This window comes from Monodon monoceros, unplaced genomic scaffold, assembly GCF_005190385.1.
Source record: "Monodon monoceros isolate NGI ecotype Baffin Bay Population unplaced genomic scaffold, NGI_Narwhal_1 Super_Scaffold_16, whole genome shotgun sequence".
In the NCBI taxonomy this organism is placed as follows: Eukaryota; Metazoa; Chordata; class Mammalia; order Artiodactyla; family Monodontidae; genus Monodon; species Monodon monoceros.
In genome coordinates this window covers 108540178-108566016 of record NW_021703772.1, presented here as the reverse complement: position 1 = coordinate 108566016, position 25839 = coordinate 108540178, and the positions used below count along the sequence as shown (strand labels likewise).

Genomic DNA, 25839 nt, shown 5'->3' with positions numbered 1-25839 from the left:
GGGCTGGAACCAGAGGAGAACCTGTCCGGGAGGCCTGCCCCGCATCCCATAGCCAAGGTGCCCAGGTCCAGGGCCGGGCAAAGCCCAGGACTTTGGCTCTTCCCCTCCCGGGGCGGCCATCAGGAAGACGGTCACAGCTTCTGGGTAAAGTGGTTCTCCTCGGGGCTGGTTCGTCCTCCCTGCAGGTCTGGATGTGTTTTTTCTTTATGCAGACCACTCTGACTCTTAATTAACTCACTGTACTTTAAAGGAAATGGATCGTAAATTGAGTCCATAGTTTAGTTAAAAATACCAGCACTCCTGACTGCTGTTTGGCAAGTGGTCAGAAGGTGGCCAGGGCCAACTTTGCCAGGTGATGTGTTCATGTGCCTTCTGGGGCCTGTGGCTCAGCAGGTGACCAGTTCTCCCCAGGCGGTTACAGGCTCCGGGGGCCTGAGCTCCAATCCCAGCACTGCCACCAGCCTCTGTGGCCAGGTTTGCTGTTTAACCTATCTGAACCTCAGTTTCCTTATCTGCAAAATGGGAATATTTTCTTCCTATAGGGTGTCTGGCAGTGTCCAGGATGACCAGGGTAAAGCCTTGAGGGTTCACTAAATTAATGCCTCGCCCCAGACCTGGCTGGACTCACCACTGATCATGCCTGGGTCCTCGTGCATTGGTCCGGAGTAGATGGATTAGGTTCAGAGACCAAGATAGGGTAGCTCTCTTTGAAAAGGAGCCCAGCGTAGGCAGGCCAGGCAGGTGGTGCAGCCGCAAGAAGCACCAGGAACCCAGGCTTTTTCTCTGGCCCTACCATCCCCAGAAAGCAAGGCTTCTGCTTCATGGTCCAAGACGACTGCTGGCCCTCTGCAGGCACATCCATGCTGCAGCCAACAGGAGGAGAACGGTGTGGGGGAGGAGGTGTCTCTAAGGACATCCTGATGGCCAAGCTTAGTCACACAGCCACACCTGGCTACAAGACACTTCCTGGGCCTCTTTCTCCTCAGGGATTTCCATGCTGTTTCCTAAACCTGTGGAGCCACCTGGGGGCCCACGTGAGTGCCACTCCCAGTAGCTGGACTCTCTCCCCACTGTCTGTAACAATTCAGCTCCCTGGGTGAGCCAAGGAGGGCCTTCCCACCTTGTTGGAGGTGGGCAGGGCAGGGAGCAGAGTTGTGAGGCCAGCTGGGCCCCAGCCTGCTGGGGAAGGACGACAGGGCTCCTGTGCCCAGGTGGCCTTGGACCGGCATTCTCCTCGCCACCCGTCCAGCTGGGACGACCAGCGAGGGGCCTGCGCCAGCCCCAGAGCTTCCATTCTGGTCCTGCCAAGGACTGTGTCCGCTTTAGGCTCTGCCTGTCCGGGGCGCAGGGGCTCTGGGAGGACTGGCCCGCCTGTGTGCACACAGCACCTGACCACTGATGCCGCGGGGCTGCTCTCCCAACCCAGGTATTTTGGGAAGCAGAGTCAGTTAATCGACAAAAATAACAGCTATGAGTTCATAGCCGCTCTGCGGACACGTTGCCCAGGAAGAAAGGCCTGAGGCCAGCGTCTCCTACCTGCATCTGGAGAGGGGCTCCCCAGCCTGCACTGCCAGCTCAGCACTTGCTGACCTGGGTTTTTCCTGCAGGTACCCGGGAGGGGCGCCGTGCTTTGGTGCAGGGAGGTGAGTGCTGGCCAGAGCCAGTAGAGACTGTCCGTTTCATCAGCTGGTTCACTCTTGTGCTGCTGGGGATGGTCCAGCTCCCCAGCCATGCCGCTCAGAGCAGGGCGCGCCTCTCCTCCCAGGGGGCCCCTCTCGCATGGGCCCGCACTGCTCGCTCCGCCGTGGGCTCTGGGGGGTGCCTGGCCTAGGTGAGCAGCACGCAGTGCTGACGAGGGCCCGGCTCAGTGACCTAATGACCAAGGTGGTGCACGCCATGACCTCCCGAAGGGTGTCATCTTCTTGCTGGGAGGGGGACCCAGACCTTGGTAAGCAAGCCGGCACCCCCACCCTGGGATGCTCCCCAGGCCCTGGGGTGGGACGGTCATCAGAGCAAAGCTTTGGGAGGCTCCTGCACACCTGAGCAGGCCCCATGGCAAGCTCTCCCCAGGGTCCTCCCTCTGAAGTTCCGGAGACCCCTCAGAGTATGGTTTTTTTGAAAATTAACCGTCTGGATACTGGCTTCACAGTGTGTCCTCATGAAGGGACTCCTGGTCCCTGGGAGACCACAGTACAGAGTTGGGGTAGAGGGGGCCTCAGGTACCCCTCACAGAGTTTCCCTTGCTGCTCTGGGACCCCAAAGCTCGTCCTGGGGGAGAAAGTGGCAGTGAAGCCAATCCCCCTATGGCATTAATTTTTTTTCAGGGACTGTATATCTGGAAGTAATACAACAGTATTTCTTTAAAAAAAAAAAAAAAAGGTTCTAATTCTAATGCTAAATAACAGTGTCCTCACCCACAATTAGGGAGCTGCAGCTCTGCTAGCACTGGTAGAAAAATCCACCTTCGTTTCAGGGTCTGAGTTTGTTCCTTGAGTTAGAACCTTGTTCACAAAAGCCCTGCCCTTGGAGCCCCCAGCCCGGAGCGGAGCGGGCAGCTGGCATCCTATCACAGAGGACATGTGAGCACAGAGCTTGCAAAGCTGGCTCTTTCTGCTGGCCTCTTCGCACCCCAAGCAACAGGGATGTTTTATAACCTTTATTACTTGATTTCAGTTACGTAAATGACGTGCGCTCACTGCAGGCAATAGAGTATATAAAGAAGAAAATGGAGTTTTTTGTTTTTCTGTTGTTTTTTTTTTTTTGGCCGCACTGGGTCTTTGTTGCGGCGCACAGGCTTCTCTAGTTGTGGCACGTGGGCTCAGTAGTTGCGGCATGTGGGCTCTCTAGTTGTGGCGCAAGGCTCAGAAGTTGCGGCACACAGGCTCCCTAGTTGTGGCGTATGGGCTCAGTGGTCGTGGTGCATGGGCTTAGTTGCCCCGCGGCATGTGGGATCTTAGTTCCCTGACCAGGGATCGAACCCACGTCCCCTGCATTGGAAATTGGATTCTTAACCACTGGACCACCCGGGAAATCCCCAAAAATGTTAAAGTCACCCGTTTGGGCATATGAGTGTTCACTGAACTTTCAACTTTTCTTTAAGTTTGAGTTTTTCATAATAAAATGTTGGGGAAAATCCATAGTTTCGCTCTTCTGAGAGCCACTTAATAATGCCTTCTGTCTCCGCACAGGTAGGCACAGGCCCTTCTGTGCACCAGCAGCCTTGTGAGCATCTGCGCCCTTGGCTGCAGGACCGTCTGCCGTGTGTGTCTGCCATTGGCTTCTGCGTCCGTGTCTCCTGTAATGGCCGGCGTGCCACCAGCATCCTGCAGCAGACTTGCCACATCTCAGCCCTTCTCTTTAGAGCAGACTCCTTCTGGAAGCGTAATTGCTGATCCAGCCCCTCACCCAGCCACAGAATTGTGCACCCACCCCGGCTCTCCCGGCTCCCAGGAGGAGGGCCAGGAGTGGGGTTTGGGGCAGAAGAGGGAAGCTCCTCCAGCCATGGGTGTGACCCGAGGGAGGGGAGGGGCCGTTTCTGCTTCTGAGCCTTGCATCAGCCACCCATCTCTGCGAGCCAGGTTTCCTCATCATTGATAAAGTATGCAGGATACAGAGCGGGCCTCCCAGTCGGGACTGTGGGCTCCGACTTGCCCGATGCCCACAACAGCGGGCAGGAGGGGGAGGGGCTTCTGAGGCCAGTGAGAAGGGCCCTCCCCCTGATCCCAGCCCTGCGGCAGGGCAGGCACCCCAGCCCCTGCCACTCAGCCACCTCACAGCTGTCACCTTCCAAGGAAGGAGTGCAAAGCTGCACCTTGCAGAATTTTCCCAGAGGCCGTTTGAGTGTTTGTCATCAATAAAGCAGGGCTTCCTGGCTGCTGGTCCCGTGAGAACTCAGACTCTTAAAACTTTAGAGCTGGCCGCTCCCTGACAGCAGTGTTTGCACCCGAGAACAAAACACATTCCTTGTTCACTAGGATGTACATGATTGTGGGATGCACCGAACCAGGGCACACAAAAACGTCAGAACAGCCAAGGTCGCAGAAAGCATTAAACAGAGCATAATTAAATGCAAGGAAGCATGACGCGGTCGGTTCACGTGTGGGCTCTTGGGAGTGGTTGTAGACCAGGCAGGCTAGAATTGTTTCACGGCATGAAGTTTCTTTGAAGTCCTATGTTCTGTCTTTGAATCCACGTGAATTTGCACTCTGTTCCACTTCCCATCCGAGCTTGTTTTCCTATAAATGAACAAGACCCTTCTCTGTCCGGCCCCGCCTGCACCTCAAGCCTGCACTGCCCCCTTCTCAGGTCACGAAGGGTTGTGTCCCCACCGTCTCTGAGAAGCCTTCCTGACCTGCCCCGTTGGTGAGCGGTGCCATTCATCACCTCCTGCTGCCCTTGTTGGTTCCGCCCCACGCAGCCCAGAGCGCTCTAAGAGCCCTGCCCGCCTCTGAGCCTGGGCTTATCCTCTGTGAAAGGGGAGCAGTGCCTGGGTCCCGGGCTCTGCCTGGTACGTCACAAGCCTGTTGGCAGTGGGCACTGGTGCCGTTGTCAGGGCCCTGGGGGCATTGCTGGTTTATGTCCTTTGCTGTGCGTCCATGGAGTGCCAGGGCAGGGCCACAGGCTTCCACCTCCTTCCTCACCCCATTTCCGCCCACCCAGCTGCAGCCGTTCCCACTGTGGCTCCGCCCACTTCCCCGGGGACAGCCCCCAACCCAATGGGTTCCGTGGGCAGCTTGGGTGCTGAAGGCAGAGGTACTGAGCGTGAGGCCCCCTCCCTGTGCACGGGCCGCACGTGCACCCTCGGCCGAGCCTGGGCACTGAACACACTCCCGTGGCCACCACCCAGCCCACTGCGGGGCAGTGGGCCCTGGATGCCGTGGGCTGTCTCCGCGCTGAGCAGGGCACTGCGGTGTGCCCAGTACATAGGCCTGCCTTCCAAGAGCTTGCCCCCATTGGGGTGAGAGGGTGGGGTGAAGACCCTGGGGAGAGGGATGGCGCATGGTGGCGGCCCGAATGACCTTGCACACAGCTGCAGAGGGACGACCTCATGCCACGTCCTGCCGCCAGCAGTGGACCGTGTGGGGTGCCGGCTGGCTGGCTAGATGGTGGCGAGCAGCCAGTGATGGAAGCTTCAGAGGAAGAGGTGTGAGCAGGGCTTCCTTGTCATCCCTCCGGTCCCAGTGTGTGCCCCGCTAGGGTGACAGCGCTGTGAATCCTGCCCCCGACTCACAGGCAGGACGGTCTGTCCTGGGACGTAGCAGGCAGCCCTGCTCCACGGAGACCTGCCCTGGAAGTTGGGGTACAGTGGGCTCCCACTTAGGCCAAGATGTGGGTTAGGGCTGTGCTTGCAGAAGATGCCAGAAGCCTCCCACCCTGACAGAGCATAATTTGCCCGACAAGTCACTAAACAGGGTCCCTGGTCTCCCGCCTTTGGATTGGCAGCAGGAAAGGGGAGCCCCAGGGGGTGGGGCGCACTGTTTGCTGGCCCTGTTTGCACCCCAAGGCCCTCCTGGATGGGAAGCCGGCCATCAGCTGGGAGCTCCAGCTCCGGAGGAGCTGTGGTTCCTTCCCGGAGGCAGGAGCAGCTGGCTCACCATCATGTGGTTAGTTCACAAGCCACAGGGCGGCCCTGACTGACCCAGAAGACTGGCCACCCTCACAGTCCCCAGAGGTGATGCCCCCAAGGGGTTCTCCCCTCCCCCGTGGAGCCACTCCCTACTCACATTAGCATGTAGGAAGGGGTCAGGGGTAAGGAAAGGGCTGCAGACACCTGGAATTGGCTGGCACAGAGGTGGGAGGGGACACCAGACGCTTTGAGGAACTGAGGCTCCAGGTTTGGCAAGAATGCTGGTCCACCTGCAAGGCCAGCAGGGGCCTCGCAGGCCGCCCTGGAAAACCTTGGTTTTAAAACTGCTTTCCTTATCACACAGTGTTTGGGAAATACAAAAGAAGTTGCGTGAACGTACATAGGGAATAAAGCACAAGGATGCACACCTGCACCCTCCCTCCTGCCTTAAGCACGAGGGCGTGATCAGTGCCATGGACGCCACCACGGGCTAGCGCGTTCCCTGCCTCCCTGGCCACCACCCCCCGAGACACCAAGACCAGCACGCTCATGGGGGACCCAGCTTCTGCCCCAGCCTCACCCCAGAGGAAACTACAGGGTTTCTGCCCCAGAGCGAAGTTCCCCCTGCACTCACATCTGGGGTCCCCCACAAACAGGGGGCCTTCTGCCTCTCACCCTCCAGCAGGATCTGCCCATCCAGGCCGTCCAACTGCTAACCAACAAGGGTTCCAGAAGGACAGAGAGGACATGGCGGAGGAGATAAGGAAAGAAACAATGAGAAGTCAAGCACTTAATTCATTTCGAGTGAAATGGCTCGAGGAGGCCACCCAAGGTCAGGGGTACGCACCCACAGGGGCTCCCGTGCCGTCCAGGCAGGAGCGGGGCTGGGGCTGGGCAGTGACCGGGGGCCGCTGGCCCCTCACACAGGGTCTAGGGTCTGCCTGGACCCTTAGTCTCCACAGGCCGTGTTGGGAGGACAGAATCGGGGGCCCAGGGCCTGGCAACGTCCTGAACAGAGAAGGCTCAGCACGCCCCATCCGAACACCACCGCCCCGGTCACCACGGGCGAGCCCCTGCTCCTGTCCAGCCAGGCCAGCACCCAGGGACGCAGCGATGAGCAAGGCCGTCCCACTCAGCACCCATGTGGTGCACAGGGGAGCCGCGGGGGTCAGCGTGAGCCCAGGGGCCCAGGGGGCTCAGTCGGCTCTGGCTCCGGCACGCCGCAGGAGGGCTAGCGGCCCCGTCCCCCTCTCAAGGGTGCATTGAGATCCGTGAGGGTCTCGGGGGCAGCTGGGCTTCTTCAAGCCTGCCCTCGTGGTGGGTGGTGACAAGTGCTGACGCAGGGCTCCAGGCCTACGTGACTGCAGAGGCCTGTGGGGACACGGACGCTGGGGCGGGCGCTGGTGCCCCGCTGTGCACCGTGAGTTCTTGCCATCAGAGGTCACCTTGCAACCAGGTTGAACCCCGAGTGGCTTCGGTGGGGCCACGTAGACAAATCTTTGTCCGCTGACACGTCATACTCTGGTTTTCTGTGTCCAGGAGAATCCACCACGCTAGCCTGCCCGTGTGCACACGGGGTGGGGAGGGCCGAGGACGAGACAAGGGACCAGCCGGGCTCAGCAGTGGACACGGTGTGTGCCAGCAGCCTGCACGCAGCACTGTGTTTGTCCACGTGCGTTTCTAGGTGTATCTCTGTGTCTGCCTGTCTGTCGTGGCCTCTTTAGAAGCAGTTGTTGTGGTCAGGATTTATAAATGTCATACACTAGGTCTCTAGAAGGCTGGCCCTGGGATGAACTGACCTCCTCGTCCTGGCTGTGTTGAAGGTCTTTGTCACCCGTGCCAGTCCACCTAACCAGGGTCTGCAGAGAGGGGCCTGGTCTCCCGCCCTACCCCAGTGCTGAAGCCACTGGGGGCCTCCAGGTAGCTGCCTAACCTCTCAAGGCTTGATTTCCTCCACCGGGGGCTGAAGGTGCTGTGTGAGGGGCCTGCCTCGAGGCACCTTCTGTCTTGGACCATCTGGCCCCTCCCAGTCTTGTCCCCAGAGAGGCACCACGGCCCTGCTTGGCGCACACACAGGAACCAGCTCCCCGCCGCCCCCTCCCTACCGCAGGGTGAGCTGAGAGGTCAGTGGAAAGTTACCACTGTGACAGAAGCCCAAGAGGGAGCGGTGTCTGCAGGACGAGGCTTCCCTGGGAAGTGGTTCTGGCTGAGGTCTAGGGTATGAGTCAGAGTCAGCTGATGAAATAGAGGGAGGACAGAGTTCGTGCAAAGGCCCTGGGGTGTCTTCTTGGGAGCCAGCAAGCGGGGGGGGGGGGGCGGTCCCAGTGGTCAGAGAGGAGCTGGGAGGGCACAGGTGCGCCTTTGTTCTTCTCCCAGGGGCAGCCAGAGCCACCAGGGCACATTCCACAGGAGCTGGGGGAGGGGGTCACATCGGGGCTGCCAGCCAACCCCACCCCACCCCAGGGGCTGGGACATGACCGCCTGCAGAGGCCAGGAGCGCGCTGTCAGCACCTGGGCTGGGGCAGGGCGCATGAGAGCTGACGGGGGCCCGAGGCACAAACGGGAGAGCCCAGGCTTCGCGGAGGGCGCAGGAGTCAGGATGCCCATCCTGCTGTCTCCTCCCTGCGGACTCCCTCCCCCAGCCCCCTGGGTGGCCTCTGCCCAGGCCTTCTCCCGCTGTCTGCCATTCCTGCGGTTTTCTGAATGTGCCCCCCTAAGGCTGGGGTGACCCCCGGTGGTACCCCGTCACCTTCGCCCTTGCTAGTTATCATGCCTGCACCCCAGGGCCCCCTTGCCCCCTGGGAGATGCGGTCAGATCAGGGCACTGCCAGACCCTGCGACGTGTCTTGTGCCCCCGTGGCTTCCCAGAGGGCAGTGTGAGGGCTGCTCTTGTTGGGCCTCAGTGAGGAGGGGGCAATGTGGGTGCAGCTTCCATGTTGCCATCAGGCAGGGGCCGGGGAAGGGGGGATGGACCCCCCCAGGAGTGGTGTGTGGGGACCCAGTGGGCCCCTGCTGCCCACTTCCGAGGACACTCTAGGCTGCTCGCCCCAGGCCCTGGTTCCCCTTGGCCTGGGACCTGCCCCACCTGCACAGGCAGCTGCTCTGCCAGCCCTGGAGGTAGGGCTCCGAGAAGAGCCGCAAACCCCCCCTGGGGCGACCCACACCCACCAGGCCCGTCACAGTTCCTGGCACTGGGGCCGATCATCACAGCACACCCTGCAGGAACCTGAATCATCCCGGCTGCCTCTCACCCCGAGGGAGCAAGGAGAAGGGGGCACAGCCCTCCTTGAGTCAGCTCTCGCATGGTACGGATGGATGCCCCTTACCCACAGCGTGGGGAGGTGGCATTGGTGCCCAACTCCTTGGGGGTTGGAACAGTTCCTGGGAGACGATAAAAATTATATGAGTTATGGCTCACCCCGGGGGCTGGGTGGTCTCCTGGTGCCCCTCCCCCACTGGAGCTCTGCAGGAGCCTGGGGTGGAGTGGGCCCAGTGGGAGGCCCTGGCTCAGACCTGTCGTGCAGCCTGGGACTGTGAGTGACTTTTCAGTGGCCCCTTGGGCTGCACCAAGCCTGCCACTGTGACAGCTCTTTAAACGTCTGGTACCAGGTAGTGTGGACTCTGGGGCCACTCTCCTCCACCCCCTGCAGGGCAAAGTCAGGTTGCCCCTCCCAAGATGCGAGCAGACAGGAGGGCATGCCTGGGGCTCGGGGGAAGGCCCCAGAGGAGACCCTGGGCCAGGGTTCAGGAGGGCACCAGGGCTGGGCCCTGCAGGACACTGCAGCGGTCACACTCGTTATTGTGGTGGTGGCCTGAGACCTTTGCAGGTTACATCACATCTCACACCCGGGTTTCTCATTCAGCAGTGGCCCTTTGGAGACCTGAGATGTGATGGCTGATCTCAGAGGTGAATCCACTCCCCGGGGGTCCCATAGCGTAGGCGCTGAGCAGCACCATCCGACTCAGGGCTGCAGCCTCCCCTCTCCTTCACCCCCCAGTGGTCCCTACCTGCCCCACCCCTGCCTGACGCCCCGGCCTCACCTTCCGCCCGCTCCCCGTCTCGTTGCAGGAAGTTCTACTACATCACCCTGCTGCGAGACCCCGTGTCCCGCTACCTGAGCGAGTGGCGGCACGTGCAGCGGGGGGCCACGTGGAAGACATCGCTACACATGTGCGACGGGCGCACGCCCACGCCCGAGGAGCTGCCGCCCTGCTACGAGGGCACGGACTGGTCGGGCTGCACGCTGCAGGAGTTCATGGACTGCCCCTACAACCTGGCCAGCAACCGCCAGGTGCGCATGCTGGCCGACCTGAGCCTGGTGGGCTGCTACAACCTGTCCTTCATCCCCGAGGGCAAGCGGGCCCAGCTGCTGCTGGACAGCGCCAAGAAGAACCTGCGGGGCATGGCCTTCTTCGGCCTGACCGAGTTCCAGCGCAAGACGCAGTACCTGTTCGAGCGGACGTTCAACCTCAAGTTCATCCGTCCCTTCATGCAGTACAACAGCACGCGGGCGGGCGGCGTGGAGGTGGGCGAGGACACCATCCGGCGCATCGAGGAGCTCAACGACCTGGACGTGCAGCTCTACGACTACGCCAGGGACCTCTTCCAGCAGCGCTACCAGTACAGGCGGCAGCTGGAGCGCCGGCAGCAGCGCCTCCGGAGCCGCGAGGAGCGCCTGCTGCACCGGGCCAAGGAGGCGCCGCCGCGGGGGGACGCCGAGGAGCCCGGCCGCGTGCCCACCGAGGACTACATGAGCCACATCATCGAGAAGTGGTAGTGGCGGCCGGCGGGGGCAGGTGGGACCAGGCAGACTGACCAACACACTCGGCCCCCAGAACTCCGTGGGAAGAGGACCCCCGTCCGCTTGCCAGAAGACGGACGGACGGTTGAGGGAGGGGAAGGGGTGGGCCTGGTGGGTCGGTTCTTCCCACCCTCCCAGGCCGGGGCTCTGAGAAATCAACGTGGGAACCCACTGGGTCAGAGGGAAGGGTGCTTGGAGGACACCCCCGACCAGGCCTGCAGGGCTGGGAGCAGGTACGTCCCCGCTCTCCCGTCCTCCTGGTCACAACGGCCACAGGTTTGAAGACTAGAAAAATCCAGTGCAGCGGAAGGCGGACCTGCCAGGCCAGGTGTGTGGTCACGCCCACCAGGCACACGCCTGCTCCCCCCCCCACCCCACCCCACCCTGCAGGTAGCTCAGCCTCCAGGGAACCCCTGGCCCCAAGGCCTGCGTGGAGACACGGCAGCCCTCTGAGGTAGCCTCAGGAATGGAGCTCCCAGCTCACCCATCTTCAGGGTCAGGGCCCACCCCATCTAAAGCCAAGAAGACTCTAGTCCAGCCCCTGGGAAGCCCACTCCCCTCTCTAGCCCAAGGTCAAAACCCACAGTGTGGCTTCATGCTTCGGGTCAAGAGATCAAAGCACATCACCTGGGGTCCCCCACCCTGTTTTCCTCAGTCCCCAGACCAAGGGGCGCTGTGGGGAGATGGTCCCCATGCTGCACTGACCCCTTGCATGGGCGGAGGGCATCCCCGGAGTAGGAAGGCCATAGGTGAGGATGCTTCCTCCCGTGTCCAGGCAGACCTCCCAGCCAGACCAGCTCAGACAGGAAGGGGGACAGAAATCAAGAGCTCTCCCTGCCCGCATTTTCCTTTCTGACCCTCTGGGCTTTGTTAGTGGGCTGCCCCCAGCCCCAAGCCCATGACTTGGACATTTATGTGGGACTTAGACCCAATTCCCCCCACATCCCCGTGTATAAAGTTCAGTCAAGCCTCCGTTGGCTGGAACTCTGCAGGCCACAGCCACTGCCCACGAGCCATACTTTGGGGCCACGGTGGTTCAGGACAGCCAGGAAAGGGTACTCGGGCTTTCAGATTCTCCTCCAGGATTGGAAGAAACAGCTCTGGGTGGCTCCCCTAGTACCCAGATACACAGCCCCCCGACCCTGGGCTCTCCCCGTGTTTTCCTGCACCCTTGCCCCTACCAGCTGGTCAGGCCTGTTCCCCGCAGCCCTGCAGATTGGAGAAGCCATGTTCAGTCCACTGTAGACACTTGCCCCACGCCCATCCCTCCTGTGCTCGAGGAGGCCAGGCCAGCGTCGCCTCTGGACGTGCACCCCCCTCCCCCCGACATGAGGCCCGAGACCTGGTTCTGGGGAGCTGAGTGTGAGCCCCACGCCCGAGGTGGATGGGCACCCCGTCTCCCCAGGAGAGGAGGCACACGTGCCCGGCAGCTGCAGGCCAGACTCGAGGGTGGTGAGGGCCCCGGGCCCCCGGCAGCCTCATGGGCAGATCCTGCCAGGGTTCCCTGCCCCAGGTTCCCCTTGGCCACCCGAGCTGCCCTCCTGTGGAATGAGGGGGTCGGAGCCGAGACCCTTCCGTAAGCACCGGAAGGGTTAGGTGGCTACCCAGGAGCCAACAGCTTTAGTCTTTGCCTGTCTGGCCTGAGCCGCCCCCCCTCACCCCCCCCCCCCCCCGCCCGCCAGCTTCCTGCGCTGGCCGCTTCATCTTGCAGTCCAAGGACAGCGCAGTCAACAGGCCCCTGAGAGCTGACACATCGTGCTAAGGAGGTGAGTGCTCAGGCAGCTCTTTGAAAGGGGTGTGAAGGTCAGCATGGGGGTCTGCTCCAGTACTCATTTGGGGCGGGCGCGCTCCAGGGAGGAGGGCGGGACACGTTCACGAGAGCTCTGGGGTCTTGCACAAGCACCCGCGACGCTAGGGGCTTGCTGTGGCCTCCCACCGGGAGGAGAGCTGTTGTACGTGAGCCCCCCGGGCACCCGGCCAGCGGCCTGGCTCGAGCAGCCCTCCCCAAGGTGCGTTCCTGAGGGTGTGGCCCGAGTGCAGGATGTGTTTTGTACATAATGGAGTGTTTTAACTCATGGCCCGTTGTCCCAAGTCACACGGTCTCCTCGGTTTCTTCACTGCATCTGGAAGGAGGTCCTGGCTCCGGCCAGCATCCAGGCAGGGGTGCTAGTGACAGCACCAGCTGGCAGTGCCCCTCGGCCACTTGAGTCTCCCGTCCAGCACTGCCGGCTCAGGACGCCTGCTTTGAGGTAAAGGCTTCTTGTGCCTGCAGCGTCTCCTCCAACACCACCGGCTGGGGCTCCAGGGAAGGGATGGCCTCCCCAGGGCTCTTCCCAGGGCTGAGGGACAGAAGCAAACATGCAGTGAGCGAGCAGCTCCCCGCTCCCACCACCCCAGGCCTTCGATGTCCTCTCTCGGAGGAGGCGTGAGGGACGAGAGAACTGTCCAAGCAATGAGTCTGTGAACGTTTTGGGAACTGGAAGAGTTTAACTTGAACCCAGGAGCGTTTAAAGCTTTATTTATTTATAGCTTCTTATTAAAAAAAAAAAAAAAGTGTTGAGAAGAAACCTTTTGGTGACTCATACAAAAAAATGAGTTGATGATGGAAACGCGAGTCATAATCATCTAATTGTTTTTGTCTAGGTCAAGATGAATGTTAGCAGATGAAATAAACCCTGAAAAGGAGCGCTGGTGTGTGTGGTCTGTGGTCACATAGCAACGCGCCTGGCATGGCACCATCCCGGTTTGATTTTCGAAATGAGCATCTGTGAGCTCACAGGAATCACACAGGAGCAGACGGGCTTCCCTCAGGAGCAGGCGGCAGCCCAGTAAGAGAGGAGTTAACACACTGTGTCACTAAAGCCTTGCTTTGTGAAAGTAAGAAATGTGACTGTCATCACCGCAAAGAATAACTTAGGGACTTCCCTGACGGTCCAGTGGTTAGGACTCTGCACTTTCACTGCCGAGGGCCCAGAATCCATCCCTGGTCAGGGAACCAAGATCCCACAAGCCGCGCGGTGTGACCAAAAAAAGAATAACTTATCAGTCATTAATTATAGGACTTGAAAAGATGAGGCCCGCTTAAGGGAAGACAGACAGAGCAACGCAGGCATCGTGTGCTTACTTTCTGAGCCTCCTTCCCCTCAACTTTAATCTTGAAACATTGCCAATGACAGGTTGAAAGAGTAGGTCGTGGACACCATAAACCCTTAGCTGAGATTCCCCTGGATTAACATGTGTCACATTTTGTTATCCTGCACTCCCGCTCGTTTTCTGTCTCTGTGCACACGCATCACACACATGCACATGGACACACGCACATGTTTCTGAAACATTGGAAATCAGTTGCAGTCCCCAGAATACTTCAGCATGTACCTCCTAGGAGTGACATTCTGACACACACACACACACACACACACACACACACACAACCGTTATCGTATTCCTAAACTTTAACATAATATTAGCTGATGGACAGTCCGCATCCAGATTTTCCAGTGGTCCGTGCAGTGTCCTCAGAACGTTTCTGTGACCCTTGCAGTGCTCAGCTGTCACGCCTCTACTGTGTCCTTTAGCTAGACACAGCCCCACCCGCCGCTTTCCTTCGTCTGTCTTAGCGTTGGCATTTTAGCATAGGCCGGTTTCCTCTCTTAAGGTCCGCGTGCGTCTGTTTTCTCACGGTCAGATTCAGTTAAAGGCTGGGGGCGTAAATGCTGCGCAGGTGAAGTGGTTCTCTGCCCGCCAGCGCCGATGAATTGTCGTTCTCTCTCCCAGTTGATGTCTGGGTCCTGACGTGATCACGGGTCTCACCGCTTTTTCTTCATGGAAACCGATCCGTTGTGCTCGCGGGTAGGGCTGGCCGTTGCTGGAGAGTGGAGGGCCGGGGGCCTCAGGAACCGGCCCCTGCACTTCCTCCAGTGGGCACTGTTGCACACAGGACTCTGGAAAGGCTGTGTTCAGACCCTAAGGTCTGAGGGTCTCTTCTTCCTCTTCCCACGGTCTCCACCTGGAGGCTCCTGCATCCAGCCCAACTCCCCATCCGTCCCCATCCCCTGCCTGCAGAAAGGAGGAAGGGCAGTCACAGCCGTGCCAGGGGGCAGAGGGGGCCGCTTCCTAGTCACCAGAGCTTCCCCACCCAACGTGCACTTGACCCTCCGGTTCTGTGAGGAGGCGTCCTCTCTCTTACCGGAGCGGAGCCGTGCAGGAACGGGGAGCGGACGCCCCGTGCAGACCCAGCCTCAGCCCCTCCTGGACATCACATGTGGGGCCTCAGCCTGCTACCTGCTCGGCAAACCCAGGGGGAACGTGTCCTCCCGCTGCAGTGGCTCCATTCAGCCCCGCAGAGCCAGTGTGTGAAAAGACAAAGGCCGAGTGATTCCTGAAAACACCTCCCCGCAAAATGGGGGTTTTCGCCTGCCTTCTCCTGTTTAAAGTTGAAGGTCACTTCTGAGTCTTCTGCACTGGCTGAGGCCTCCCCTGCGTCGGCCCAGCCTGTCAGCCCGGCCACCCTTTCTGATCCCCTGCCCCTCCCACCTCACCTTGCTCCTCCTTGGTCTCTCCCTGCCACCCCACCTCCTCTCCCCCCACCAGCTGCCCCGCAGCCCAGCCTCCCACCCCTGCATCCCTTGCTGTTTCCTCTTCACGCCAGCCGTGCCCCAAGCGGCGGGCCTGCCACCTGTGTGCTTTCCCTGGATCCTCAGCCCCAACCTTCAGGCGAGCTGGGGACCCCTCAGTGCTCCACACCAGGTCCCTCCTAGGGAAGGCAGTCCCGACTTGCCCACCCACCCAGGCAGGTGCCCTTGGCAGGGACACAGAGAGGAGCATGCTCCCAGCCCAGAGCACGGGAGATCCCTGGGGGCCATCACCAACCCAAGACTCTCCTTCCAGAACACGCACCTGGTCCCAGGGACCTCCTCCCCGGAGGCCCTGGGGAAGATTCGGGGTGCAGGTCCTGGGAGCCTTGGCCCAGCACCCCCGGCTGACCAGGCCCCCTGCCCACAGACTCCTGCCCTGGTGGGTGGGGATGGGCGGAGGGCTTCGCCCTTGGCGTGGGGGCTGGTCTGGGCTCCCCTCCACGTGCAGCAGCGGGCAGAGCCTCTGGGAGTACAGCCTGTTGTCAGGCCAGGTTCGGAATCCAGCTGGCCCACGGTCCCGGGTCGGCCCTTCTCTGTGAAACGGGAAGGCTGCTGTAAGGGGTCACCTGCTTCCGGAGGACAAGGCGGCGGGTGTGGGCGGGGCCACAGCGAGCCACGCCCTCATCTCGTCTCCAGCCCTGACCACCGAGCCGCCGCTGGTGAGGCCGGACGCTCCCCACGACCCGCTCAGCCTCACCCGCCGCACTGCCCCCCGACGAGGCAAGCCACGTGGGCCTCAGCCTCCCCTGCGGAAACAGCTAAGGACTGTCCTGTTCCTTTCTTCCCCTCAAAGGATCGTGACAAATTTCCAGGTCCCCCGCCTGCCAGCCTCGTCCATCGCCCCGGCCCCGGTCAGCGCCATCTGGTTTCCCGCCCCTAGGAGTCGGCTGGGTCACCCAGCTGCCTTCTCTCTCTCTGCCAAAGACAAGACCCTCCTGGCCCCATACCTGCTGGGCCTCCCACTTCCCTGCACCCCCAGCCCAGCCCACCCGGTCCCGGGGCGTCTCCCCTGGCCCAGGCTTCAGGTGGGACCCCGGTTCCTGGCGGGCCCAGAGGAGGGGTCTGAATACACAGCACTGCCCAGACTTGCCCCCAAACATGCCCTTTTTAGAGAAATTGCTCATATCCTGACTTTAAATTTCCATTCCCTCTGAAGTGTGATTGAATTTTTAAAATATGTCCCTTCAAGTTAACAGTCTCTCCCAGTTAGAACCAGTGTGTTAGGAGTCCTTCTCTGATTCCCCTCCCCTCTGGGTGGCATCTGGGCATACGGGACATTCCTATTCCCCAGTGATGGGTGGCAGGGCACTCACACGCCACCCCCCCACCTTGTCCCCCTGCCACCTAGTCAAGAAGGCCATCGGGCCCCCGGCCAGGACTCCCAGCCTCTGTCCTCACCGACTCCACTGCAGGGTGTCCAGGACAGTCGGAACTTGGGATCGTCCTCTTGGCTTGGATGAGGCACAGAGGTCTCCCAGGGGGGCTGGCCCTCCAACCCTGCTGTTACTCACCAGGGTTCTTGGCCGCCTCAATCAATAGAAATTGTTAAGAGACCAGACAAGAAATTCAGGCAAGGCTTTACTGGGGCCCCTGCTGCAGCAGGGGACCCCGAGAACACACAAAAGTTTCCCTTGCTCACTTGCTGCCCAAGTGAGGGGCAAGCTAGTTCCTTATATGGGGTGAGGGTAGGGGTGGGTCCAGGGGTCAGGCCGGAGGGGTAGCTGAGGTGGTCTGCCCACCCCTTTGGTGGTGTTGAGTGCAGGGGGCATGCTCAGTACCCTGCTTTTGCTCCTGTCTCTTTAGAAGTGGCAGCTGGGAGTTTTTTGATCTTTTTGTATCTTATTGTCCAGAATTTGCCCCAACTGCATGGGCATGCAGTTATTTTTAGTCCCTTATAGTTTCTTTGTATTTTGTTGCTCGGAGGCATTTGTCTAGGTACAAGCACTACAGCAAAGGGTCCCAGATCCCAGGTCCCAACCTGTCTCACCACCACGGGGAACCCCACACACACCGGCAGGTTCTTAACCTCCCCCCAGACAGGTGCCCCCAGCCCACCAGCCATAGGAGGCCAGCTCTCTGCCTCGGTTAGCCTGCCACTCCGCTGCAGCTGACCCATCCTGCAAACAGCTCCAAGGCCCCAAACAGGCCACATGCGGTCCCCTTTACTTCTGCTTCCCTCTCAGCCCAGCCACACTGTTTCCAGTGTCTGACCCTGGCCAAGGCCACTGGCAAGGAGCACTGAGACTTTCCCTTCATCTCTGCCTGCGGGGCCCCCTAACCCCGGCCCCCAGCAGCTTCTCCCTCTGAAGGGCCTGTTCTCACTGACCCCATCCTCCCACCCCACTCTGTGGCTCATCGAAACCCTGGGATTTCTCCGTAAAAGGAAGCCTAGGGACTGTGGAAAACACTTCTTTCGCAAACAAAAAGCCAAGCATTCAAGACACAGCCTCTCCAAGACTCAAGAGAGCAGGCCTGGAGCCTTGCAGCTGGGGCTCCACAGGCTGTTTTGTCCTGTGTCAACCTTCCGCAGAAGCTGCAAGGCCGGTATTCAGGCCCCGGGGGCTCCAGACAATATTGTGCGCTGAACAGGTCAGCCTGGTGTTTCCGCAGTGCCGTCGAGGAGGGGGGTGCCTCGCACAGGGTGCTCTAAGGGACTCTGGCCAGAGGGCTTCCTGTGCAGCAGAGGCCGTGTTGTACCGTTCACACATTGTTCTCTAGGAAAGATGTTTAACGCACAGTCTGCCCTCGTGCTTCCAGAGCGCATTGAGAGGTCCTGCACGGGACCTGGCCCGGACTCTCTGCCCATTTCCAGCCGGCACTCCACACAGGAAGTGATTTGTCCACATCAAAGGATTTTAAACCTCTGGCATTGCAGCAGAACCTGCCGGTTGTCCCCTGATACTTGTCCCCCAGTCCTTCCTTAGCAAGAGAGCCTCCGCGGATCAGTGGCCGCACAACCAGCCAGGGTCTAGACCACACTTCCCAGCCCCTCACAATGACACATGGCTACACCGCGAAACTCTGGCTGACAGAGTCTTAGCCACTAGACCACCAGGGAATTCCCCCTTTTGTACCTTTTGAATTTTGAAACATGTGAATGAATTACCTTTTTAAAACATAGATGGCTGAAGATAAAAACAAAAGTGAAATGGAAGATAAATGTTCAATTCACAACAGCGATTTTTCTCAGAGTTGGCAGAGCAGGGAGCGGGTGGGACCTTGGCTAAAGGAATAAGGGAATTTCAACTTTGTCTGTAACACTTTACGTGCTATAGTTAGAAAACAAGGCACATCAAAGAGTAACAACTGTCACTTCTGGGTGGTGGGTATGTGGGCGGAGGTTGTCGTGTTATTTTCTGTACTTTCTGTATGGTTTTCTGTCTTTCAAAACAAAATCATCATTGTGAAAAGCCTGCATGCACAGAAGCTCGGGAACTCGGGCTGGCTTCAAGCTCCTGATGCAGGGAGGAACCCAGGGAGACAGCCAGGCCCAAGAAGAACTCCTGGCGGAGACGTGGGACTGAGGGATGCGGGGCTTGGAGCTTTTGCTTCGTGTCATTTTGCTGGATGAACATGGAGCAGTCGTGACGGTCCCCAGTGTGGACCCAGCCTTCCCACACGTTTGTTTGTCCCCTTCACTGGAGCCCAAGTGGAGGTAGAAATCAGGTTCCCCACTGGCCTCTCTCATCACCCGAAGTGGGGCTCCTCACTGCTGACCCTCGTGGGGGCCTCATTACCAGCCAACGGGGTAAAGGCCTTCCCTGACACCTCCACCCCAGCAGGGACGCTGGGCCCACGGATAGTCCAGGAGCCCCACTGGGCCTTTGCCACTGGGGGTGGGAGCAGGGCCACAGGTTTTTCTGTGCTGACTGGCTGCAGCAGGGTGGTTACTGCCTAAGAGTTTTCCACTCTGCTAGGCCGCCCCTTTGCTAGTCTTTGGGCTAAGACAGCAGGCTTCCCTGCGGCTCTGCTGCCTATGCCCACCGGCGCCTCTGGGCTCAGGGCCGCTTCTGCGCCATCTCTGGGATACGTGAGGCAAAAAGAAAACTCAGGAACTACTAACATGTCATTGCTTTGGTCTCAGAGTCCCTAGTTGGTGTGTTTCTTCTTTGCCTTCTAGAGCCTAGGTGGATAAAGATGATAGCTAGATGATAGATTAGATAGATAGATGATAGGTAGATAGATAAAGTTGATAGATAGATGATAGAGTAGATTGATAGATGATAGATAGATGGTTACAAGGATAGATACATAGATGATAGATAGATGATAGATGGATTAGATAGATGATAGAGTAGATAGACAGATTATAGATGCTAGACAGGTGATAGATACATACATAGGTACATACATAGATAGATGCTAGATAGATAGACGGATGACAGATAATAGATAGAAAATAGATAATATATGTTATATATACTATGTAGCTAAGTCTCCTGTATAGATACATAGAGAGAGAGGTGGTTTAACTCAGCAGGAGGAAGAGGAAAAAGTATGTCTCCTCTCTATTCCCAGGAGCAGAAGCTTCCTGTCTAAAAGACTCCTGTTGTAACCAAGCTGCCTTTGGGTGTGGTTATTCTTAGAACAGGCATCAGTGTTTCCTCTGGTCAACGTCAGGGGGGCTCCACACAGAAAGACCTCAGGCACAGTCACTGAGAAAGTGGATGTGAGGACAGGACAATGACCATCCGGCGTCCTCGCTGCCCCCAGCTCAGGACGGCACCCACAGCAAGCTTGGCCCAGGCCCTCCTGAACTGAGTATTTCTGACTTTCCCGAGCACGAGAGAGACCTGACTCCCTCCCAAGGCCAGCTCCGCCCGTCTGCGGGCCCAGGCCAGAAGCAGAACCGGCACCATCCTTTCCTCTGCAGTCACCTCTTTGGTTCTTCTTTCAGCTCGCTGGGCGTCCGTCCCTGGGCAGGCTGTGTGAGCTGCACGCGGCTGGCTTCCCTGCGTGGGCCCCGGCCCACTCTGGGGCCTCGCCCTGTGGGGTCAAGTGACAGGAGGGGTATTGAGACAGGATGTGGACACCACGGGCTCACCCCTCAGCTCCATCTCAGCCCACATGCTAGTGGGTTGGGAGGGAAGGGGCCCCCGTGGGTGTGCTCCCCCAGCCCCCAGCCAGTCCTCACATGCTCCCTTCCATACCCACCCTTGACCATCACTCTGGTCCTGAACTCACCAGCCTAGGAACCAGTGTGGAATTTCTACCCCCAGATCCTCTGCTTGCCAGCTTTGGGGCAAAATGCTGCTTCTCATCGTGCATGTGCTTCCACCATAAGATAAGGGGTCAGATTTGATCTGAGATGCAGGTAGGTAGTGGCTGCCCGGAACTCCCTGTGAGATGCTGTTTGCAGCTGGACAACAAATGGCTCCAGGACAGAGAGGATAATTCTCCAGGCGTCCCGGGGATGGACCCACCTTGCCCATCGGGCCCTGCTCCATAAGCACCATCTGCTGTCCCCTCCACATTCTCGTTCACACACTGGAGCTTCCTGCAAACACCTCCTGACCACGCTGCTCGCATCTGATCTCTTGCTCCAGGCCTGCTTCTGGGGAACACGAGCCCAGAGACCCTGCTTCCAGGGCTGTCACCAGAAGGCCTCTCTCCACGTTGCTTCTCCCTTCATGGAGCCACAAGGGGACGGAGGGAAGGGGGCCAGCCTGGGGGTCGGGCCTGCAAGGCAGCTGGAGGTCTGGCATTGTTGAGAGTGACCGCTTCACGTGGCTCCAGGGACTAGTACAGAAGAACGTCCTCTGGTTGTAGCCACGTTGCAAAGGCCCTCTGCTTTATCCCAGCGTGTTCTGGCCAGGGCAGAAGAAGGAAATAATGGGTAGAGGGTGAGGGGCGGGGCAAAACGAGCCTAGTTACCCACCAGCAAAGTGATTCCCACTAAGGCCAGACCCCCGGGAGAGGTGCCTTGCCCTGTGTGCTTCATGCTGTATATGTTACATGCTGCATGTGCCATGGGCTATACATATTAGGCGCTCTCTGCGTCACATGTTAAACGTGTGTGCATGCTATGTGTGATGTATGTTGCATGGCACCTGTTACATACTAGGCATGTTATACACTGTGTGCGCTGCACAGCAGGTACTGTATTGTGTGTTGTATATATTACATGTTATATACACATTATTGCTATGTATGTTTCATGCTGTAACATTGTTCACTGTGTTACATGCTCTATATTACACGCTCCACGTTATACTCCCTATGTTACATGTCGTGTGTGTGCTATACACATGCACATGCTGTATTGCACATTATGCATGTCTACAGTATGTGTTGCATGCTATGTTTTCTTTAATTTTTATTGGAGTAGAGTTGATTTACAATGTCACGCTAGTTTCAGGTGTACAGCAAAGTGACTCAGTTACACATATACATGTATCCACTCTTCTTTAGATTCTTTTCTCATGTAGGTGGTTACAGAGTATTGAGTAGAGCTCCCTCTGCTTTATGGTAGGTCTTTATTAGTTATCTATTTTGTATATAGTAGTGGCATGTCATGTGTTACGTCATACATGTGCACGTGCTGTTGTGCATGTTTTGCACTGCGTATGACACGTTATGTGTGCTGCGTGCTATACACACTATACACCATGTGTGTTAACGTGCAACTCCTCACAGACACTGGCAGTTGAGTCCAGTCTCCCAGGAGGAGGGGTCACTGGCGGCTGCAGGCTTGCGTCCTCCCCAGTTCTGAGCTCCCTTTACTCCCAACTCTGCTGGCCAGGGTGCTGCCACCAGATGCCAGGTCAGACCCACAGAGGCAGCCTGTGCTCCTAGCGGGGCTTGGTGAGAGCCTGGCCTACGGCAAGGCACTTCTGTGCTTTTAGATCAGCGACAGGTGAATGTACGTAATTCCTTTATCCATTCTCCTGTTGTGGGTTATTGGGTTGTTTCTAAGTTTTAACTGTTTATAAATACACTTGCTATTAAATTACTTATGTGGAGATGTTTTTATTTCTCTTGGGTGAATATTTCTCTTGAGTCATGTAAGAGTGCATTTTAACATTATAACCAACTTCCAGTTTTTCAATGTGTTTGAGCTAATTTCCCCCACAGGCTCCACCTCCTTGCCAACCTTTGTTGATGTCAATCTTTTCAATTTTCATCATTTTAGCAGCTGAGTAGTGATATCTCCTGTGGTTTTTAATTTTTATTACCCAGATAAGTAATGATGTGGTGTACCTTTTCGTATGCTTATGGGTCATTTGGAAATCTTCTTTTGTAAAATGTCTCTTTTGCTCATTTTTTAAAATTGGGTTGTCTTTTTCTTATTAATTTGTAGAAATTATTTATGTCTTCTTGACAGGAATCCATCGTCAAATGTATGTATCCTGGATATCTTCTCCCAGCCTTTGGCTTGACTGTTTACTCTTTTGATGAAGACAAGTTCTCAATTTTAATAAAGTCTAAGTTATTAATTTTTTCTTTGTTTTGTAGTTACTGCTTTTTTTTTTTGAGACTTTTGGACAATTAAATGTTATATATAAGGCTTCCAGGAAGCCTCCTTAAAAAGGACAGAGCATGCCTTTCACCTTTCTTTCGTCTAGAAGGGTTGTGCATAGAACATAGACATGATGGTCAGCGCCCTAACAGTCATCTCAGACAATGAAGTGATATTGGGAACGGAAGCCACAGAGAGAAGAAGCCTGAAACATCATGAGGGCGCCATACTGGCCCTAAAACTGTCTACTTCCAGACTTCTTCTATATAAGACAGAAATAAACTTCCATCTTGTGTAAGCCTCCGTCGTTCATGGCTGAATCCAAACTGATATATAAAGATCAGTTAGCAAACTCACCAATTACCCTTGTGCTTTTCATTCTGTTTCAAAATTTCTCTAAATCATCAGGTCTAATTCTCATTGTCCTTCAGAGTCATCTAATGACCTTATAAAAGTAGGGGTGCCCAGGGTTTAGGTTGGGCCCCAGCACCCTGTTCTTCAAATAAGATGTAATCCCAGAGGGAGGAGATATGGGGATATATGTATATTTATAACTGGTTCACTTTGTTATAAAGCAGAAACTAACACACCATTGTAAAGCAATTATACTCCAATAAAGATGTTAAAGAAAAAAAAAAGATGTAATCCCCCCAGGGCTGCCAAGGTTGAGAATTGTTGCTTTTTTCTTGGCTTGAAAGTGTGGGCATAATGGTCTAGGTGGCTGAGCTTTGGACTCTGGTGAGAAATGGACCAAAGCAAAGAGACTTATGAGATACAATAGAATTGCGCTCATGAGTTCTAACTCATGCCTTGAAATCTAGGCTACACCTGCCAGCCAGAAAAACAGATTTGTTCTTTAGAGTGATATACAGTGTGGGACATGGATCTTGGCTCCTGGAGGAATGACCCCGGGCCAGTTACAACCTCTGAGAGCCTCGGAAATATGTCTCTTAGAAATAACACCTGCCTGATCCCCAAATTGTTGTGAGAATCAAACAAGACCATGGACTTCAAAGGACCTTGTCCGTCACATCCTGCCAAGTTTCTGGCATTGCTGCAGCAGAGCACGGAGGTTCTGTGCAGCCCACAGCGTCCTGAAGACCACGTGCACAGCCTTGCCCCTCAGAGCTTCACACTGAGCCCAGATCAAGGCCCAGGCCCCCTAATGCCTGGAGCCACAATCTTTATCAGCTTTTGGACACAGACGCCCCAGGGAATCAAGTGAAAGCAGTTGATCTTCTCCCTGGAAAACGCAAAAGTCACAGACACACATACACACAAAATGTGCATAAACCTCAGGGATTTGCTGTCTCCAGGAAGCTCACCAGGAACTTAAAGTAAGAATACGTGTTGTACAGCATGTCACCTCCACTCAGGACCAGAGGGAGGAGTCAACCACTCCAGGCAGCGGGATAGCCTGCTAACTAGGATGTAGCAGAGAATAAACCAGTGAGTGACAAGACTCCAAACAGGGCAAGTGTCTCCTACCCTCACCTCTAACAGAAGGCAGCTCTCCACCCTTGGTACCTGTTATAGAACAAATTGTGTTGCCCCCTCCACCCTGCCCAAATTTATATGTTGAAACCCTAACCCCCAAACTGACTGTATTTGGAAAACAACATTTAAGGAGGTTATGAGGTCATACAGGTAGGGGCCTAATCCAATAGGACTGGTGTCCTTATAGGAAGAGGAAGAGATGCCAGGGATGTGCACCCACAGAGAAAAGGCCAAGTGAGGACACAGCAAGAAGGTGGCCGTCTGTAAGCCAAGGGGAGAGGCCTCAGGAGAAACCAAACCTGCAGACCCCTTGATCTTGGACTTCCAGCCTCCAGAACCATGAGAAAGAAACTTCTGCCGCTTTAAGCCACGCCCAGTCCGTGGCATTTTTGTTAGCAGCCCTAGCAGACTGAGACAGTGCCTGTGCAGCCTGAGCTCTGGACAGCTGGGGCGGCTGGCCTGTCGGTGAGTGAGGTGTCCCCAGGGCACAGCCTCGTTCACGCTCCTCCCGGTGGGGCTGCCCCTCCTGCCTGCTGGCCTGACACAGTGGGGCCTCACCAGCACCGCCAGCCCCAAATCAAGCCTCCCACCACAATATCTGTACGTCTTCCAGGCCCCTGGGTCCAATTTTTAAAACCATTTCTTCTCTGGTTTTAAAAGGTAGATTTACCTAATAAATTTCACCCAGAAAGAAATTATAATCCCATCGTGGAAGTAAACAGAGACCATTCAAATGAGAACAGGTGAAGTTCCTTTATTCAGAGGTAGCAGAGGACTTAGTCACCATCAGGTGCGTTTTCGTAAAGACTCAAAGGCAGACGGAGGAGTGAGAAAGATTTATTATGGAAAAAATGACAAGTCAGGTGTGCCCTGAATGGAGCAAAAGCTAAGTGTTGAATCTAGGTAGTAGGTGTATGGGTGTTCATCTAATTATTTTTTCAACTTTTATACATGTTAGAAAATTTTTGGAAGAAGAAGCTGGGAAAAAACGTTGGATCCGCAGCTTTGTTTAGACATAACACTGGGGCTTCCCTGGTGGCGCAGTGGTTGAGAGTCCGCCTGCCGGTGCAGGGGACACGGGTTCGTGCCCCGGTCCGGGAAGATCCCACGTGCCGCGGAGCGGCTGGGCCCGTGAGCCATGGCCGCTGAGCCTGCGCGTCCGGAGCCTGTGCTCCGCATCGGGAGAGGCCACAACAGTGAGAGGCCCACGTACAGCAAAAAAAAAAAAAAAAAAAAAAAAAAAAAAGCCAACATAACACTGACCAACAATTGTAGAACATGAATCACTAGCTTGAATCAAAAAACCCACAACTTCATTTTTATTTATGTGTTTACATATTCCTTTTCACAGCACAGTGCCCGAGGGTTAGGAATCAGCCAGCTGTGAGCAGCCCTGCCACTGTGCTCCGGGGTCCACAGACAGCCAGTCCCTGCAGGAGTGGCCACCCAGCTTCCTGGGCTCTATGTATTTCCATACATTCAACTGGCAGCCAGACAGCTTCCTGGGAGGCCAGTGCTCGGCACTCAAGTGTCCTGGGGCCCCTCCCCACACGCACACTCGGCCTCCCTCTCAGGCAGAGATGGCTCCACTTCTGAAGGAGGGACGCACTGCATCGCCAGCCACGGCTGCCCTGTCACACCCCAGAGAGGCCAACTCAACCTTGGCCCACGAGCTTCCTGGCCAGCAGCCCCGAGCTCAGGATGGCCACACAGGGCCAAGTGCTAATGAGGGCTCTTGATTTGTGTTTTTTTCTAAGTGGATTAGTCAATCAACCGAGTTGTGTCTACCCTCAAAGCACATCTAATCCCTTCTCATCCCCATCACCACCACCCCGGTCCCCTTGATCACAGCAAGAACCTCCTCCCTGGGCTACTGGCTTC

At 56.8% G+C, this 25839-nt stretch overlaps 1 protein-coding gene across 3 annotated transcripts in view; it reads left to right on the top strand.

The window, feature by feature from the left end:
• Positions 1-12960, top strand: part of HS6ST1 (heparan sulfate 6-O-sulfotransferase 1) — a 40344-nt gene extending 27384 nt beyond the window's left edge. Inside the window, exons 1-2 of one of the 3 annotated variants that reach the window (XM_029224849.1) lie at positions 6856-8871; positions 9636-12960. In XM_029224849.1, the coding sequence (XP_029080682.1) occupies positions 8483-8871; positions 9636-10344 (1098 nt within the window). In that variant the 5' untranslated portion in view covers positions 6856-8482 and the 3' untranslated portion in view covers positions 10345-12960. Of the gene's footprint in view, positions 1-6222; positions 8872-9635 lie in introns of those variants that run through there. The other 2 variants (XM_029224846.1, XM_029224847.1) reach the window with 2 other exon arrangements.
• Positions 12961-25839: the final 12879 nt, after the last annotated feature.